The sequence below is a fragment of the Micromys minutus genome (assembly GCF_963924665.1).
Source record: "Micromys minutus genome assembly, chromosome: 21".
NCBI classification, from domain to species: domain Eukaryota; kingdom Metazoa; phylum Chordata; class Mammalia; order Rodentia; family Muridae; genus Micromys; species Micromys minutus.
This window is the reverse complement of record NC_137956.1, coordinates 51,624,046-51,643,233: the sequence shown is the minus strand read 5'-3', so window position 1 is coordinate 51,643,233 and position 19,188 is coordinate 51,624,046. Positions and strand designations below refer to the sequence as shown.

The window sequence follows — 19,188 nt, the reverse complement described above, 5'->3', positions numbered from 1 at the left end:
CCGCGCCTGCGCGTCATCAGCCCGCGCGGTGGCCGCTCCCGCAGCCGCGGCTGCCGCCACCGCCTGGAGCTCCATGGGCCTCTCCTTCGTGCCGCCCCGTGTGAGACCGAGTCCGGCGAGCCGTGGCGCCGGGTGCCCGAACCATCGCGGACGCTGGAGGCTGGGCCCCGGGGCAGCAGCTGGCGGCGCGGGACTGCGAGCTGCCTCCAGATTGACGGTCAGTGCGGTGGGGAAGCCCCAGAAGGAGGGAGGCGCGGGGCCTGAGAAGCGCACAACCCGCGCTCTCGGGCCAGAGTCAAAGTAGCCGAGCGCGCGCTCATGAGACACCTCAGGAAGGCGGAAGTCGTGCTGCCCGTGAGGGACCATCTCAACACCCTCCTAGTTGGTCCCTACGATGGCTGAAGAGAAGAGACCACAGATTCCTCGTTAGGTCACTGGTCGGAAGTGGGGCGCCAGCTTCTCAATTTTCTCACCCCTCCTTTCATTCCAGGGATCGATCTCTATGTCCTGTCTTCCCTTTATCCCTTCTTTCCCTGCTGCCCATCATCAAATAATGACCCAGAGCTTTGCAAGTTGCCCTTGCTCCGTGCGGTTGCTGGAGTGTTGTCCCAAAGAGAGTAGGGAGAGAGTGTCTCGCGCTTCGGGATGCCTGGATGAAAGGGATCGCCGGGGAAAATGGACAGCTGCAAGAAAGAAAAACGACCCTGGGAGGATATGGGACTTAGGTTATCCAGAAAGGATGCCTGCAAGGTGAAGCTGGGGTCATAGTGAGGGGGCCCTTTAAGGAAGAGAGAGGATGTGAACCAAGTTTTAAAGGGTCTCTATGGGAAGATGGGGGGAGTGTTGGTAGAGACTTAACTTACCTGGTGTAATATTTTTGACAAAAGTAACCCTTCAGCTTAATCGTCAAGAAATAAAAGGTGCTGGCCACCCTATGCCTTTAATTTCAGCGTTTGGGAGGCCGAGCTAGGTGGATCTCTTGAGTTCCAGGTCAGCCTGCTCTACATAGTGAATTCAAGGACAGCCAGAGACACATAGTGAGATCCTGCCTCAAAGACACCGCCCCCCCCCCCCCCGAAAAAAAGGCTTGTCTTCTCTTATGGCTTCACTGCTAACTAAACAAGTAAACAGAACTTCTGACCAGAGTCTTCCAGGGTAGAAGGGAAGGCTCTTGTGAGCATAGCTACTGAGCATGGTGATTAGAGTTGTTGTAGTGAATTACGGACTATGCTGAGATTGCCAAAGTAACAGGAAGTGCCTAACTATATCCCTAGGTACTGAACTGTTAACTGCTGAACCCTCAAATGAAAGTCTTTTCTTGATAGACTGGACATGAATGTCCTACGTCCATATATAATACCACAGGTGCTGTTGAGAAGGCTTCCTGTAAGGTTGGACTTCGCCCTCTAGGGTAACTGGGAAAGGTGGAGTCAGAGGGTTTTCTTCCTTTTGTGGAGGAACAGATGCCACACTTGGCTATAGACACCATCTTTGTGTTTGGACAACTAGATTCTGTGTGAGGAACTGTTGAGATAGCAAAGGATTCCTGCTAGCAGAGTATTTCGTGCTGGAGATTACTGGGAAAGAAACTGCTTTAATAAATAGTATATAGTGGGGTGGCGGTGTGTGTGAGTGTGTGTGTGAGTGTGTGTGTGAGTGTGTATATATGTGAAGATTGGAAAGTCAAAAAAGATACTGGAAGGTTTGACTTGAGTTTAGCTACCATGAGTCATTTTCCTTGGAAAAAGTCTTTCAGAAATATATCAGTGGCAGAATAGCAGCATGTGCAAAGGCCCTAGATTCCCTCACCAGCATCACACAGGCATATCCTGCCCACTGACGACAGGTTCTTTGTGAAGAGGAGTCAGGCATTATTTATTTGGTGACTAATTTCATGAGTAGTATCTAGTATTAGGTTCAGAAGACCTCAAGAAACAAACAGTGGGGTTTGTGTTCTCTGCGAGAACATTGCTGCCATCGCCATTTTCCGTACGTGTCAGAGCATTTTCACCATATTCATTAAGTGCATTAGCTGTCCTTGGACCTCATAACTCAGTTCTTACTTACTGAAGCAATTCAAAGAACACATTAGAACCAGGAAAATGAAATGGCCAAGGGTGGCACATTATATTGTGTTATACCAGTTGGCTTTTCAAAACATTTCTGTTGGGGTTTTTGTTTGTTTGTTAGTTTCATGCTGTTTTGTTGCTGTGTCTTTTATAAAACCCTGTGCTCTATTATCTCTCTGACACTGTGTGGTGCTTGTTGTATGCCAAGAACTTTACAAAGATTCAGTTCTCAGAATAACCTTATGAGGGCAATTTTACATTTTGGGAAACGGAGGCACAGAAAGCATAAGTGTCTGAGCAAAACCTCAGCGCATAAGTAATATGTAGCAGAGGCAGGATTTGAGTGGAGGCTTTGTGGCTCCCAAATGTCACCTTCTATAGCCGCTCACAAACTCCACGTCATCTACCAGGGGACTTAATGCAGAACGTCCATGTTTGTAATGGGGCTGGTAACTGTCCTGTAAAATACTGCTCAGTTTCAATTAACCAATTTTTCATGGTGGTTATGGAGGCTCATGAGTCCTTCCTAAAACATTCTGTCATTGAGTTATATCCCTAGTCCACAGATTTAGTTTCAAAAGTAAGGATGGAGATTCTGGCATGAATTCACTTCTCTTAAATCCTCTTTCTAGAAGAACATGGAATGTCATTAAGTTCTGTCCTTGTTTAATTTGCTTTCAGATAAAGGAAAAAGTTATGTACAAAATAAAGCTAAACTCCAAATAGCCAAGAAGAGAGCCCTCTGAGCAGAATCTGGTATATCTGGAATGAAGGGAAGGGTTGAGTGTATAATGTGCATGCTTAGAGAGCCAAACATTCAGAAGTGTCCGAATGCCTTTGAATACCTGAAGTTATCATACCAAAAAAAAAAAAAAAAAAGAAGAAGAAGAAGAAGAATTAGGCACTTGCTTAAAAGAAGTCTAGGATTCACTATAGCTGAGGAGTCCAGGCCCTTGAGCTAGGACACGAACCAGCTAGTAAAATGAAGTACTCAATTGAGCTGGTTGGTAATTACGGCTGTAATAAGGCGCTAATTGTGCAGGTTAAGCACCAAGTACAAGAGGGAAAAGAGCTGCTGCTAACAGCAGTAACACATGAAGTGGAAGTAAATATATCCTACCCACCTGGGTTCATTAAAGCTGTAAAAGCTGTTTAAAAGAAGAGCCTGAGGTAGTGCCATGCACTCTTAGGAACTCGTGATGCCTCCTAAGGATCTGTTCCCTTTGCAGACTTTGCATTTGTCCTGACTGGGCCTTATTATGAATGCCGATATAAACAGCCTTAAGAAATTAACATGTCTTGTACTAGATCTTGTGGTTGGAAAATTTAATAGCAATACATGAGCCACATTTATTTCCTACTAGAGAAAGGCTCCTCCGTGTTTCATGTTAAGAGGCTGGCTGGTCTGAGTTTCACAAGATTCTGTGTGATAAAATGAGCCACACATTCTAATTTCCAGGTATACAATACACCACCCTAAGAGCTGTGCTCCAAGACTGAGGTCTAAACTGGGGATGATATTTCAGTATTGACCTAGAAGGGAAAGGAGGTTGACACCATGCCGCCTCTAGTTACACTTATGAAAATCGTTTGCTTTCCTCTTGGGAAATTTCCTGAGTCACTTAGTCAAGTGACTCCTGGCAGTGAAATGTAAAGGCAAGAGAGCTAGAGGCAAATAGGTGCTTTCATCATCCCAGGCCTTTGCAGGAAAGTTAGGAAATCATATTTTTGTAGTCTCCTGGGACCTGTGGCCTTCAGGATGCACAAACACTTGATTGAAGGTTTTGGATTTTTTTCGATGGCGGAGGACATTGATTGTCTCCCATTCTGGGTCAGGGGTTTGGGAATACTTTGGAGTTCAGTCTTTCACCTTAACAACTGTTAGTACCCCTACCACAGTCCTGTTGCAGTAAGTCTTAACTTTGGCACATAAAGTCTTATTTCCAGACCAAGTCGGTAGCAGAGAATCCAGAAAGACAGGTTGGTTAGGAAGATAAGGATCTATAGTGTGCAGACTCCTGGGCTTCTAGTGCTGTGCACTGGGCTTTGCTGCTCACTTGCTTTCTATCTAGAACCTTTTAGCTCCACTTTAATCCCAAACTACTTTCTTGCTAATTTGTAAAACTCATACTAATTCTGGATGCACAAAGATTTAAATATTGTCTAGATAGTACAGAGATTTAAATATTGTCTAGATAGTGGGTAAAAGTGCCAACCAAGTCCGACAACTTGAGTTTGACGCCCCAAAACTCATGTAGGAGAAAAATGACTCCCATAAGTTGTCCTCTGACCTTTACACATATCATTAATGGTAAGTACATGGAGACCTTATCTCAAAAATACATAAATATATACTGAAAAAACAACGGCTTAAAATGCAGTTTAACTTGGAGTGTTTGTTTTCTGAGCCAGAGTCTCTATGTAGCCCTGGCTATCCTGGAATTCTATGGACCTGACTGGCCTCAAACTCACAGAGATCTCCTGCTTCTGCCTAAAGACTTCTTACATTCATGATTTTGTAATATTTGGTGGGTTTTTGGTTGTTTGTTAACCTATGTGAGGCTGTCTTATGTAGCCCAGGCTGTCCTAGAACTCACTAAGTAGCCTAGGATGATCTTGACCTTCTGAACTTGCTGCCTGTACCTCTCAGATGCTAGGATTACAGGCCTGTGCCACCACATATGGTTATAGGTACTAGGGATTGAACCCAGGGCTTCGTGAGCTCTGAGCAAACAGTAGCAACTGGGTTATACCTCAAACCCTATTTGATGTACTTTGATAACACTGTTTACATTTGTAAAGACTAAAAATGCTTGAAAAATCTGAGACATTTGCTAGTGGGTTTCTTTTGACTATCAGTGAAGGATGCGAAGGGGAGTTAAGCTTGTAGTTACAAAGGAAAGGAAGGAAGGGAGGAAGAAAGTGTTGAATTTGGCCCTGACAACAGAGGATTTCAGGATCTAAACCTTGCAAGGACCTTTACAGTAGTTAGCTTCATCTTTGTTGCTCTTCCTTCCTTCCTTCCTTCCTTCCTTTCCTTCCTTCCTTTCCTTCCTTCCTTCCTTCCTTCCTTTCTTTTTTTTGGGGGGGGGGGCGGTTATCCAAGCACTGGGAAGGCTGAGGCAGGAGGACTACAGGAATTTGAAATCAGCCTAGATGTTCTTCTCTCATGTTCTCTTGCACATGTCTGGCATAAAGAGGACTGTAGTGTCAATTTTGGAATTTTGGTTTCTTTAGAGAACACAGAAATGTTATATGCCTTCTTTTTAATCCCAGGTTTGGGATGTGAAGCTGCTTAGACTGTTCACAGCAGCTGACTATGATTTGCCTCCTGCTCTAGCAAGCATATGGTTTTGCCAGCCACAGATATTTTCTGAGATTGTGGGATACTGAACTTTTCAGAGGATGTACAAATGCTAGGGCCCTGGTGTATGGGGACGGGAGGTTGTTGATTGCTTTTTTTTTTTTTTTTTTTTTGGTGGTTAATGTTGGTTCAGGTTTGTTAAGTGGTGGTGCACAAAGAAGAAAGAAAAAGAATTTAGACATTTTGACAGTGAGGCTCAAACTTGCCCCCAAGGAACTTGATGCTCCTGATCAGCAGGACGTAGTCTAACGATAGATAATGTGGCTGTCCCCTTTCCTTTCTATCTATTTCTTTCCTATCTAGTGTTGAGGGGTTGAAAGGGTGGGAAAGTGTGGAGAATGGTGGAAGAAAGAGGAACCCACAAAGTAGCAAACACTGGCTGTAGGGAACAGTGGAGTCTTGAGGGCCAAACTCTCCTCTTGAAGGCTAGTGCAGTTGAAAAATTATTCTTTTTGATTCTTGCTAGCTTCTGTTTTAGTCCTTACAAAAGTCAGGCCTTTACTTGGGGGATGTCACAGTAGCTTCATGTCTGCATGTGGCATAGTGTCGAGACCAGGTGCCATCCTCAGCACCCTCAGGTGGGAACCCCTGCTTGGTTGGGCTTTGCCAAACATGGTGGGCTTTCTCAGAAAAAGCTGCGTGCAGACACTGGCCCCACAGGAATAGTTCCCAGTAGACTGTAGGGATTCAGTCTTAGGCTAACTACTGGCTTAAGTGTTATGGCCTTCCCACCTCCTCGGTTAGAGCAGGATTAGTCCTCTAGGTGTTGGCTTGGTGTACCTCCAGGGCATTTCATCAGTCCAGAATGCTTTTGTTCAGACCCATCCCTTCCAACACAGCTACATGGGACCAGTAGCGCCTGCTCTTCATAACCCCTCGAGGGCAAGGTGACCAAACTGTAAGTAACCTAGGGCCTTGGTGCCAATATTCAGTGTCACTCCTCTGTTTTTGTTTTAGTCACTGGTTGTGGTGAGCAGTTAGTTAAAGCTTTGGAAGTGGATCCTGTCCCCGCTGCTCCCTGGAGGTATGAACTGAGCCAGAATCGTGTCCATTTCCTCCTCTCTGAAGGAAAGAGGAGAGTGGAGATTAGTGACTGTAAAGTGGAATAGGTTTGAGGGTGAGGCAGCATGGTGCCTGCCACTTAGTAAACATTAGCAACCGGGAAGAGGCCTGGCTTGGCTGGACTTCCATCAGGCTTCCCATGGAGCATGAATTAAGGTTTCTGGAAGGTACCCTGGATGGCAGAAGACGTTCATTGTCAGGCGAAATTGTACGCTTGTTTACAGAGGGCTTTTTCAGACTGCGGTTATTTCCATTCTTATGTAGCTAGATCAGTGACTTATTGTTGTTAATAGGAAGGTTTTCTTCCTGCACTATACACTGCCTTCAAAGGGTTACTTCAAGGCAGTGGTCCTAGCAGCCAATCCAGATTACTCAGAGAATGAATTGCCCTTCTCTCTGGTCATTTCATAGACACCCCAACAACTCCTTGAGGTTCATCTCTGAGCTCTGAACAGGATGACCCAAGTTTGGAAGAGGCTAAGCTAGTCTCACAGTGGGTTCCAGGAGGCTGTGTTTTAGAGGGCTTGTAAATTGTCTCTAGAAGAAGGAATCCTTTATTTTTTGCTTTGCTGCTTTGCTTTTTGTTGTTGGGTAAAGACAGATGTTGAGGCCCAGGCCTGGGTATAAAGAACTGTCTTTCTGTGGAAATGTAATGATCAGTTCATGAGAAAAACACTTGGCAGGTTACAGTGTGGCACATCTTTAATTTTAACACGCAGAGGCAGGTGGATCTTGTGAGTTCAAAGCCAGTCTGTTCACATAGTGAATTCACGTCAGCCAGAGAAGTATAGTGAGATCTTGTCTCAAAAACTAAAGGAAGATGGTCAATGTGAAGCAGGACAGGAAACTTGCCTTACCCTTTTCTGGTTTTTAGTGAACTTTAATACAGACAAGGTTTGGGGTACAGATTTGACATTTACCTTTTTTTTTTTTTTTTTTTTTCTTTTTTAGATGGCAGGCAGAGGGGGAAGCAATCCTGACTCTGGGGTTCCCAGAAGGCAAGATAGCCAGGTCTGCACATCTGATTTGCCCTGTCAGGCTTTGGTCACACCCTTACCTTTGTGGAAAAGTAGTGACTCATTCTGTTATTTTAATGAAATGTTTCAAACATAGTAATTCATTGTTCATTACTGGATTTTTGCAGCCTCATCAGAAAATGGGCATATATTTTATAGTCATTTGGGATTGTTAAACAAATTTAGGGTAAATGTAGCTCAGATAAATGAATTTTCTGCTTGCTTGGTTAATTTTTTAAAAGATGTTATTTATTCATTTTTTGTTTATGCACCTGTGTGTATTTATGCCTGATACAGGTGCTGAGAACTGAACCCAGCTCCTCTGCAAGAGTAGTAAATGCCTAAACACTGAGCCATCTCTCCAGTTTACCTTCCCTCCACCCCACCCCCATTCATTTCTAAAGCTCCTAGGAACTGAGCCATTCGCCTATGAAGTCCGCTTGTGAATAAATGCTTTTGATGATTGACTCTAAAGTGGCCTAAAAGAGTCCAGTACCAAAAACTGTCCCATTAAACTGTGGAGGTTGATGTTAATTCTCGAGGTATATTTCAAGAATGTTTTGAAAAGATGCCAGACTGTTTTAGATGGCATTTTAAGTGACTATGAGCACCAAGAGTCACTTAACTCTGAGAGAAACTAGTTTAAACAGGAATTAAATGTTTAGGATGAGTTTAAAGGGAATAACAGCCAGGCCCCTCCTCCTTACAGCCCCCATCATGATGCTATATTTGCTGGGACCGACTTAGAGCCTCCTATTTAGGCATTCCTGCAGCTTGCTGGTGTGCATAAACGGATGAAACATTTATCTATATAGTTTCTACTTGTAGGCATGTATATTAGGATGGTCCTTGTCTTTAAGACTAGGGAAAATAATTGTGAAAGATTTGAGTGGGCTTAACCAGCTTGGCTCATTGTCTTGCTTCTGTTACTTTACACAGCCTCAAATCCACTTTCGTACTGTTAAGGATGCACTTGTGGGAGGGAGGACTATTAAGGAATGCACTTGTGGGAGGGAGGACTAGAGTGGGTGTAATGTTTTAGAAACAAAATCTTCACACAGTGATTTAAAAGGCATTCTGAGGATTTGGAATCAGTCCTGTCTGAAGTATTTCATGACTTCAGGAGGGGATCTTGCCCCTTGAGAACAGATGAAGTAGAAAAGGGCCGGGATACTGGCTGGGATGGAGATAGTAACATGAGGGTCTTGGTTCTTTTTACTTAGACATTAATTTTTTATTACTACATTGAGAATTTCATACATACTTAGAATATATCTTGAGAATTTGTATGTTTATGTGATGATCATGCAAGGACTGCAAACCAGATTTTCCTTAGGGCAAGTAGTAGACTGATAGGAACTTTCCCCTTATCCAGCAAGTGATCATCAACCCTAACCATGGTAGTCCAGCAAAGCCCGAGTAGTGGGTCACAGTTGGAAGGCCGTCACGAGCTGTTTTGAGCCCTAGAGCTCAAAACATCTGTGTACAGATTAGTGACACACCTCAAGCAACAGCAGTCCAGCCCTAGGAGCTCTAGGCAACAGGTTCACTTCACACAGTGCCTTTGTGCCTGCCTGCCTGTGATAGAAGGGCATGCTTGCCGTGAGGTACAGTGAATCCTGTGCTGTATACATGGCTCTGCACCAGAAGGTGGTTTAGTGTGAGTTTCTTAAGCATCAATTTCAAATATTCTGGGCTTATGAGCCTTTAAGGACATTTTCACCTAATTTTCTTATAGTCAATCTCCCCCGCCACACACATACCTCAGTTGATTCTGACATGTACTGAAGAGTAAAAGGTTGTCAAAGGACACTGATTCCTTGCCCTAGGGATTTCCTCTGCAGGAAATCGCTCCCAGGAAATACCCACTTTCTTGAGATCTGAGTTCCTAAGATAACCGCAGAAGGTCCGGATGACCTCTGTGGAATGTTTCTACGCCCTAGGTGTGCCCGGGTGTACGGCTAAAAAATGTATGATTCTTCCCCTTTGAATTTCCTCATTCCCCCTGTCCTCCCCCTTTTGTGGTTTTTGCCTTTATAAGCCCGTTACAAGTTCAGGCCTTTGTCGAACTCCTCTACCCCTGTGTGGTGTATGAGTCTCGACCCCAGCATGCTGGCTTGAGATCTCACTCTGTTTCACTTTCAATAAACTTACTCGTGCGATTGCAGCAAGCCTGGTCTCGGTGCCTCACTGGGTGCGCGCCTGAGAGGGTCTGAGATTTGAGTGAGGGTCTCCCTTCGGAGGTCTTTCATTTGGGGGCTCGTCCGGGATAATGAGGAGAAGAAAACCATCATCAATTTCAGGATAGATCTGCATGGGGGCCCATGGAGCAGGTGCCAGCTTATCTGGTTCACGGCCACCGTTGCCGTTTCTGCCCCCGCTGTCCAGGGTCTCACCCAGGATGTCGGGTTTTGGACCAGGTCCTCCCACATGATGATGTATGGAACCTGATCGGGGTGTCCCCCTGAAGCCTGAAAAACAATTCGCTTAACAGCGGAGATGAGAGATAGATTAAAAGTTCCCTCCGAAGGCCATCCTACCCCAAAACTCGGCCATTCGGAGGAGCAGAAAGTCTGCCACGGTCCTTTCCTAACTTCAACAGAAAGATTATGGGCCCTTGTCTTAACGTCCGTCCAATGGTCCAAAGTCAGTGTTAGTGGGGTCGTCACAGTCTGGCCCATTTCTAGTTCTGACACACACAAAAAAAACACTCACAGATACTACAAAACAGAGAGACAAAGTCATTCGCCGACCTCGAGTCGACCCGAAATCCTGAAAAGAGCCAGAAGGCCCAGAATTGGCCCTCTGACACAGATCGTCAAGGAGAAAAACTGATCTCCTGACTTTTCCCGCAGGGGTCCACTAGACGTCCCTGGTCCTCCCCCTGTCCTCCTGGGACGTCTCCCAGGGCGAGCAAATGGCGGACACCCGGACACGTCTATCCCCGTCCACTCCGCTCCTCCCTTGGAAGAGCAGACTCGGTTAGAGCGTTTGCGAATGCAGAACTGCGATCGCACCAGACCTCTGAACAATCCACAAACACAGAATCACAATCTGGACAATCCACAAACACAGAGTCACAACAGGACAACAAGGAAAGAAAGGAAAGAAAATCCTTACCTCCAAGTAGGTCTAGGGCCCCTGGGTGGTCGCGCAAATCCAGGACGAGCCCCCAAATGAAAGACCTCCGAAGGGAGACCCTCACTCAAATCTCAGACCCTCTCAGGCGCGTACCCAGTGAGGCACCGAGACCAGGCTTGCTGCAATCGCACGAGGAAGTTTATTGAAGGTGAAACAGAGTGAGATCTCAAGCCAGCATGCTGGGGTCGAGACTCATACACCACACAGGGGTAGAGGAGTTCGACAAAGGCCTGAACTTGTAACGGGCTTATAAAGGCAAAAACCACAAAAGGGGGAGGACAGGGGGAATGAGGAAATTCAAAGGGGAAGAATCATACATTTTTTAGCCGTACACCCGGGCACACCTAGGGCGTAGAAACATTCCACAGAGGTCATCCGGACCTTCTGCGGTTATCTTAGGAACTCAGATCTCAAGAAAGTGGGATTTCCTGGGAGCGATTTCCTGCAGAGGAAATCCCTAGGGCAAGGAATCAGTGTCCTTTGACAACCTTTTACTCTTCAGTACCACTCAAGCTTGCATCTTGGAGCATTAAGAGTGCTTGCTGCTCTTCCAGAGATCCTGACTTTGTTTCCCACCATCCATTTCAGTAGTCTCTCAGTCTCCTGTAACTCTAACTTCAGGAGATCTGATGCTTTCATCTGGTCTCTTCGGGCATGCCCATGAACATACCCACACACAGACTCATATACGTAACAGTTAAATACTGGCAGCCCCAGCATTCCCAAATGCCTTCCTTTACTTTAAATCCCCTATGTCTTCTTGCCAAAGGCCTTGTTCCTGTGCCTCTCTGGGCCTTGAATATTCTTCTATCAGGTGAGAATTATTAGTTTCAACTAGTGATTCCTAACACATGGTGGAAGAGCTCCTTTTGATGCTATAAAACATAATTTTACAGTATAGGTTTCTATAATTAAGATTAGAAAAAAAATCATTTTTCTCAGTCCTTCAGTGAAGAGTCTTTACCCTGGGATGGACAAGTCTGCTCATCTTGCTCTGTGCTCATGTGGTTTTGTGATTTTGCTTTGTTGCTGTTTTCATCCTGCTTATCCTGTGTGACACTATTTGTTAGTCAGCTGTTTGACACCTTCCTTCACTCAAAAACTTTAGGCTTAGGCTGCAGAGCTCACCAAAATGGGGCTTGTAAATCAACATAAGAAAACAAATGAGCCCAGTCTTCCCTGATGGGGGAAGGGGGAACTGAGCAGGGAGGTACCCACATTCCTGCCCTCATCCCAAGGCAGTTGGCAGGGTTCTTTGCACACAGTATCTGCTCCTTCAAGGTCATGAGTTGAATAAAGAGTGACTTCAGACAAAGAGAAGGTAAAGAGCTAGGAGGGGACCCTAGAGGAGATGACTCCTGAAGGTATGGCTGGCCTGTAAGGAGTGGTGTTGGGAAGGGATAATCCTCGGCCTCCCCTGGCTTGAGCATCCAGCTCTACCAGACTCTTTGGAAGCAAGGACAAGTGAGGGGAGGTGGAGTTTGGCAGAGTTACAGTTGAGCTGTAAGGTTAGTTCCAATAAGAAAGAAAGGTCTTCATCTGCCTTTGTTGTTGGAGGAAGTCTGAAGGGAATATAGATACCTTTTTTTCACATTGGAGCCTTTAGTGAGAATTCTGGTTTCTTTAAAAACACAGAAATGTTATGTTTTCCTTTTAATTCCTAGGTGTGGGGGTATGGGGCTGCTTTGAACTGCAGCAGCTGACTATGATTTGCCTCATGCTCATACAGAGGTGTGGTTTTGCTGGCTGCAGATACTTTCTGTGATTGTGTGGCATTTGGAACTCTGGGAACTTCTTAGAGGGTATATAAATGCTAGGGCCCTGGGAGAGACAGGTTAGCAGTTGTTGGTTGTTAGGTTGGATTCAGTTAGAAGTTGCACTCAAAGAAGAAGCAAGAAATTAGATTCAGAGATCTGTATCTCTCTCCCCTCTATCCTTCTTTCTCTCCTTAGCTAGTGACAGGGTAAAACCGGAGGAGAGGGATAAAAAGTGGGGAAAGGAACCCACAGAGTAGCTAAGAGCAGCCTACAGGGTCCCTCTGAGGCAGAAGTAGGAGGATTGCCACAGTTCAGTTTGCTGGTTTGAGGGAGAGTCATTATTAGAGCTACTTCCGTCACTCTGAAAAGGCCAGGCACAGGGGACCTTGCTTGCACTCTTGGGATAATCGTGAAACTTGGATATGGGTAGGAAAGCCACCGTCAGCATGGCACTGGCTTCTGGTTTTGCCGGGTGGGTCTTTTCCTGATCTTCCACATCAAGCTCTTGTTCCCAGCAAAGGGCTGGGAAATAGCTCCTCTGTACACTGTTCAGTCCCAGATAGAATATTATGGTTTCTTGACTGAATATTAGTCCACCTACTTCGTGATCCTACTTGGTCTAAGCTTTCTCACCTGAAAAGAAGCAGACTAGGCCTCCCAGAAGTAGCCCTGGGATTACAAAGCTCATTTGACTAATGAGCACATGTATTGAGGGCTGTTTGGTTCAAGTGAGAGACAGGGCTACATGTTCTCTGAAGAAACCTAATACGCCAAATGAGTACCCTCCCCTTACAAGAGGCCTCTAGTAAGATCTTTACTATCCTTGCCAGCTTGCTGAAGTGCACAGAAGGCACTGTGTAGACCCAGAAGTGACAGTGCTTAGTCACAGAAGAGGACACAGCTGCACAGAGGAGATGCTGGAGTTATGATGGCCTGCACAGGTTGGTGGCAACTGTGCAGCCCTAAGGATGCATCCAAGGCATTGACGTTCCCGGGTTCACTGAGTAGTTCCGGAAGAAATTAATGGTCTCTGGGCTGGGGCAGGAGTCCATCTAGTGCGCACTCAATCTTTGTTTCTTTTTGCTTAAATTTTATTTTGTCATTTCCATCTAACCATCCAAATGATTGGCAGGTAGATGTTTCTGCTTTGAAACAAGTCTCAGTTAACTAGGCATGGTGGTACATGCTTTTTATCCAGAGGCAGTTGGATCTCTATGAGTTTCAGGCTAGCCAAGGTTACATAGCAAGACTGTGTCTCAATATCCCAACCTGCTCTCCAAAAAAGGGACAGGGGGAAAAAGAAGTCCCAGTTGCCTGGGAAACTCTTGTTTGTGTAGAAGGGCTTATACCTTAGAACAGTGAGCAATTATGTTACTGTCCTTGACAACATTGCTACATAAAGAACTGAGAATAAAGAGCTGCTGAGGGCCAATTGAAGTTATACCTGTGTCTCTGGGCGTTTATTTCTAGTGGTCTCTGTTTGTGAAAACCACAGCCCTCATTACGGGAGCACTAGCGTGGAGATGACGGGGATGTGCTGTCAGGGCAATGGCGTGTTTGTTACTGACCTTCTGCATCACAGAGGAAGCTGAGTCATGATGATGTTTCTTAGTGGGTGGCGATTGGGTTCAGCAATTTTTCTGTAACATTCAGAGTAGATGCTTGAGACTTGCAAGTTGAATCAGCCCTCACCTTAACTGGGCAACTCTTTCACCAGGCAGAACCAACCAGCAGAAGCCATCTGTAGGGGTGAGCTTCAGGGTAACTGCTGGAGCACAGATGATAAACATGCAAACCCACTCAGTGGAAGAAGCCTGCCCCTGGATGTACTGCTCTTCTGTTGTGGGATATTAGCTATTTATTGAGTTTGGTTTGAAGTTGAATAGAATTTAAGGTTCTAGGATTTGCTAGGCACAGGTCAGTTTCCAGACATTCTTGGTCTTCAATTTCCCCACTTTCCTGCTTAGTGCTTCAGAAAGTGAACCTACATCTTTTAATGCCTTTATGTTGTTCAGGCAGCATAGAGCTCTCACTTTCCTCTGGAGAGCAAGCATGGTATTGCTCAGCTAGAAAGTTTTGGTTGATGACCAAGAACCATTGGGTCACAACAGAGGAAGTTCCTTACTCTGTGTATGTTACAACTTTGTTCCCTAGCACTGTGTACCTGCTGTAGGACAGTGCTCTAATGTGTTCCTCTGTTCCTTTAGATAGGCATGTGACACACACTTAGGTACCTGTCTGTCTTGACTCTTACACTGGTTTGCACTGTGCATGATCAGCCTGAGCAACATTTCACTCTGTTTAGCTTTCCCACTTTCATGTGCTCTGTTCTTTCTGGTGGGGAAGGAGGATTAGAGTTTACGTTAGTCTAACAAAGCTGTTGAAAACCCAGCGCTTTCAAAGACCATGGGCTGGGGCTGCACATGGTCATTTCTTCAACTGTAGAATGACTTGCTCTCCAAAGACACTGTGCTACATGTGCCTTTTCATGGTTTCTGTATCTGGGAATGAGCTGAGCCATCAAATTCTCAGTGAGAATTCAGGTTGGTGTTGCAACAAGTCAGTAGCTGGGATGAACAGAGGAGGTCTGTTCTCTGTCCTTTAGCATCATGGATAGAAATGCAATGCTGATTCTTAGTTACTTCTCTTTTGTTTGTTGGTTGGTTTAAAGCTTTTTATTTATTTTTATTTTATTTTTATTTAATCAAGCATGATAGTTTCATGCCTTCAATCCCAGTACCCTGGAGACAGAGACAAGTGGAACTCTGTGAATTTAAGGACGGCCCGGTCTACAAAGCTAGTTCCAAGACAGTCAGGGCTACACAGAGAAACCTTGTCTCAAACCCAGTAGTGATTATTACTCATTACTATTACCGTTAGCAAGCAAACACAGTAATGATGTCCTTGAGGCATTTTCACGCTTGTCTCACCGTGCTTCGTTTCTGTCATTCCCGTTCTTAGTCATTGTATCTCCAAGGTCGGAGTTGTCACTGTTAGGAAAAAAGTTGGCTACCTATCTGTTGCAGTAAATATTAAAAAACAAAAACAGTTTATCTCTTTACTGGCTCTGAGGTCTCACTCATCAGATCTGACCCTGATATGGAGCCGCACACATCTCTGGCACCTGATCTGAGCTGCCACCATGGCCCAGCTTGTCTGCGCAACTCCCTTCCCTTGGCGGTTTAGTACCGCCTGTTCTCCACCTCTGTCCTGGGGTATTTCTGTACCCCAAAATCCCACAAACACAACTCTATAGCCTGATTGCTTTTCATACAGATTTATATATTCAACTCTCAATCCACAAACCCTCTACACAACAAGATTGCATCAAATAGACAAAGATACAAACTGCTCTTCTATATGAGATATTAGACCTGTAAAATCCTTAATGTTCATAGCTTTTTAACACTAATCAATTATCACCTGGGTCTAGCTGGTCCTTGGGAAGCTCCATGTTGCCATGACCTTCCCCCTCTGTCCTCTGACCTCCTCAGACCTCTCAGCCCTCTCCCTCCCTTGCCCCGCCCAGTCACTGGCTTTCCTTTATTTTACTAATTAAAATGGGAAGGTTCAGTTGTAACTAGGCAGCCTTTCTTGGGGAAGTGGAATTAATTAAATACAAACTGCTTTAGGACAGTCTACACCTATCACTTTTCCACGGGAAGGAGTATCTTTCCAAGAAAATACTGTGCACGGCCAGTGAGCTATGCAGGATGGTCAGCATGAGCCCCTCCCCTAAACCCTCTATCTCTGGTACCAACAACTCTGGCAGAGGCCGTGCTTCACAGGTAAGAACATAGTGGCTTGTAGTGGGAAATCCCTTTGAACATACTTTCCAGTATCTCTACACTTTGCCCCATCACTCACAAAGAGAGCAGAACTCAGAGCCTCTTGCCCTAGAAAGCCAAGTGCTCCCAGATTTAATTTAATGGGCTATTTGCCCAGTGGTCTCACAGTCAGGGAGACTTAGGCTCCAGCCCCACCTCCAGTTGCTATACTGCTGTCTGACTTGCCTGCTCTTGGGCAAGGCATTGCCCTGTCTGGTCTCTTCAGTCTCACCTTCATATGAAGATTCAGGGAAGCATTCTTGCTTTACAAGGGTGAGGACAGAGAGGATATCCCTTAAGTGAAGAGGTGCTGAGGCAGTGTCTGTGCAATGAGAATGCACATATGCGCTTGGCCCACCTCGGGAGGGCTCACTTGTCAGATGTCCTGACTGCTGAGATAACACTGTGTTTCTGCTCCCTTTCCTTTCAGATGCCAGTATGGACAGAATAGCTTATGATGCTTATCCCCACCCATCACTTCCGAGATATTGAGCGGAAACCAGAATACCTCCATCCGGAGAAGTGTGTCCCACCTCCCTTCCCTGGTCCCGCGGGAACCATGTGGTTTATCCGCGATGGCTGTGGCATCGCCTGCGCCATTGTCACCTGGTTTCTGGTCCTCTATGCGGAGTTTGTAGTCCTCTTTGTCATGCTGATTCCATCCCGAGACTACGCATACAGCATCATCAATGGGATTGTGTTCAACTTGCTGGCCTTCTTGGCCCTGGCCTCCCACTGCCGGGCCATGCTTACGGACCCCGTGAGTATGTCTGGGCTCATTTTGACCAGCCCACATTCTCTCCCTCGGGCCCTAGAATGGCCATAACCCGCCTGCTCCCCGTGGATCTTGGGAATATGAAGAAAGGATGCCCCAGGCTGGGTGGAAAAGTAAGCTGCTTCTCATTAGAGCTTTAGGGACGAAGGCAGTACCAACATCAGCTAATGGGGCAGGTTGAATGGCACTGTCTACCCGCTGCCGTATGTGCTTGATAAGCCTGCTGTGTCAAGGGGAAACCCAGCCTCTGTTTGGAAGGTATAATCAGATAGCCTTAGAAACTGGGCCAGATGTTGAGAGCAGAGAGCCAGCTGGAGGATAGTGAAGACCTGGGCTGGTCTGATGCTACGGCATGCCACTTCCAGTTTCAGGACATACATGGGCTTAGTCTTCACTTAGCCTACCCAAGAACCCATTTTTAAGGGTGGGTGTGGCACACACCTCTTGCCCCAGGGAGGCAGAGGCAGGTAGATGCCAGCCAGGGCTACATAATGAGACACCTTGTTATCAGGGGGAAAAGATTTCTCTTTTCCTGAAAAGCTGGCCAGGCTTCTTCAGCACTACAATAGACCTCTGAGTATCTGTGGGTAAAACCATTGTTCTATTCAGTGAATGACTTAGATAAATATATCTACTGAGGCAAAGGCCACTATTTCTTATATCCTGATATGAAGCCCTCCTGACTTTTCATTGTATTGTACGAAGAATACCCATCAGGTAACTTGGTGAAGCCCTCCCTGTGGATTAACTGTTTTGATGTGGGGGTGATAGCCATTGAATTGGGAAAGTTCTGCTAATGGCCACCACAGTTTCTGTAAGCCTCAGGAAAGTACAGCACAGGCACAGGGCTGAGTCAGTTCCCTTCTTGATGATGGATTGTTAATATCTTCCAAGGTAAGGCAGCTTCCTGGCTCTGTCACCTGTGTGACTCGTCCAGACAGAATTGCCTGAACCTGTGTGTAACCAGTGTTGATGTGACCTAGCGAGTGAGCAATCAACAGCTAAGGAAGTGAAGAGCTTGTATATTCTTGCAAGTGCCCCATACACGAGGATATAAAAGAGTTAAAGCTAAAGATTTATTCAGACATTTGTGTGATGCCCTTGCTGTTGGAGACAGTGAAGGACATGATATTCTTCTCTTCAGCTCACAGTTCAGTGCCGGCTCTCCCATCAAGATGCCTCTGTTGGAAAGACAGGTGAGGACAGCTCTGGCAGAGGAAGTGTAGTTTCCTGTGGATAAGCAGGGAGGGGTGTCAGCCCAAGGTTGGTGATGAGAGGTGAAGAGCTGAGGGCAGGGGCAATTCCCACACACAGAAAACAGGCAGTGGCTCCTCTCCACAGCTCGTTGTTGGGGTGGGAAGACCAGGGGATATGAACTCACCTTTGGAGTCCCTGTGGCTAAGAAGAACAAACATAGGAGAAGAAAGTCTAGAGCCCCAATTATTTATTTATTTGTTTGTTTATTTATTTTTTGAGACAGGGTCTCAGTTTGTAGCTCTGGAACTCAGTGTAGAACAGGTTGGTCTCATACTCAGAGATCGGCTTGCCTCTGCCTCCTAAAAGCACTGGGACTAAAGGTGTGAGCCACTAAGTGTGGCTGTAAGAGTTTTTTAACTGAAGAGTGAGGAGACCAGAGGCCCTCTGGACAGGATGTCATAGCAACAGTGCAAGTCCCTGCCGGGCACTGCTGGGTGGACGAACAGTTGTGTTGACAGATGTCAGCCTTGCAACGGGTTTTTCCCCCCCGAACAGCAGGTAACGCTGAGACTGAGGCAGATGGAACCTCTGCCCTCTGGAACCTCACGTTCTGGTGATTAATGATGATGATAGAACTAATAAGTGCTGTAAGAGCAATGGGAAGGTGTGACGGGCTTCAAAGTCACCACACTGGCTCAGGGTAATCCAAGAAGGCCTCTCCAGAGTCATGCCATTGGAGCTGACCTGAATGGCCTGAAATTACAGGCCAGGGCATGGGTAGATTTCCAGACAGATTCAGGCAGAAGAGAAAGAAGGTTCAAAGGCCTGAGCTTGGAGCAAGAGACTAAAACATGGTGAAACGGGTCACTGAGGCAAGATGGAACCAGACCTTGTAGTAGGCTCCTCGGAACCTTGGGGAGACAAGTATAAGGACATCATGCTGTCAGTGAGTGAGGTTTAGGTGGGACTTACAGAAGAAT

At 45.9% G+C, this 19,188-nt stretch overlaps 1 protein-coding gene across 4 annotated transcripts in view; it reads left to right on the top strand.

Moving 5' to 3' along the window:
- The first annotated feature begins 24 nt into the window (after nt 1-24).
- The window catches only part of ZDHHC3 (zDHHC palmitoyltransferase 3), a 45,278-nt gene continuing 26,114 nt past the window's right edge, over nt 25-19,188 (top strand). For 2 of the 4 annotated variants that reach the window (XM_080934464.1, XM_080934465.1), the window contains exons 1-2: nt 25-217; nt 16,667-16,996. In XM_080934464.1, the coding sequence (XP_080790590.1) occupies nt 16,691-16,996 (306 nt within the window). In that variant the 5' untranslated portion in view covers nt 25-217; nt 16,667-16,690. Of the gene's footprint in view, nt 218-16,666; nt 16,997-18,155; nt 18,208-19,188 lie in introns of those variants that run through there. The other 2 variants (XM_080934466.1, XM_080934467.1) reach the window with 1 other exon arrangement.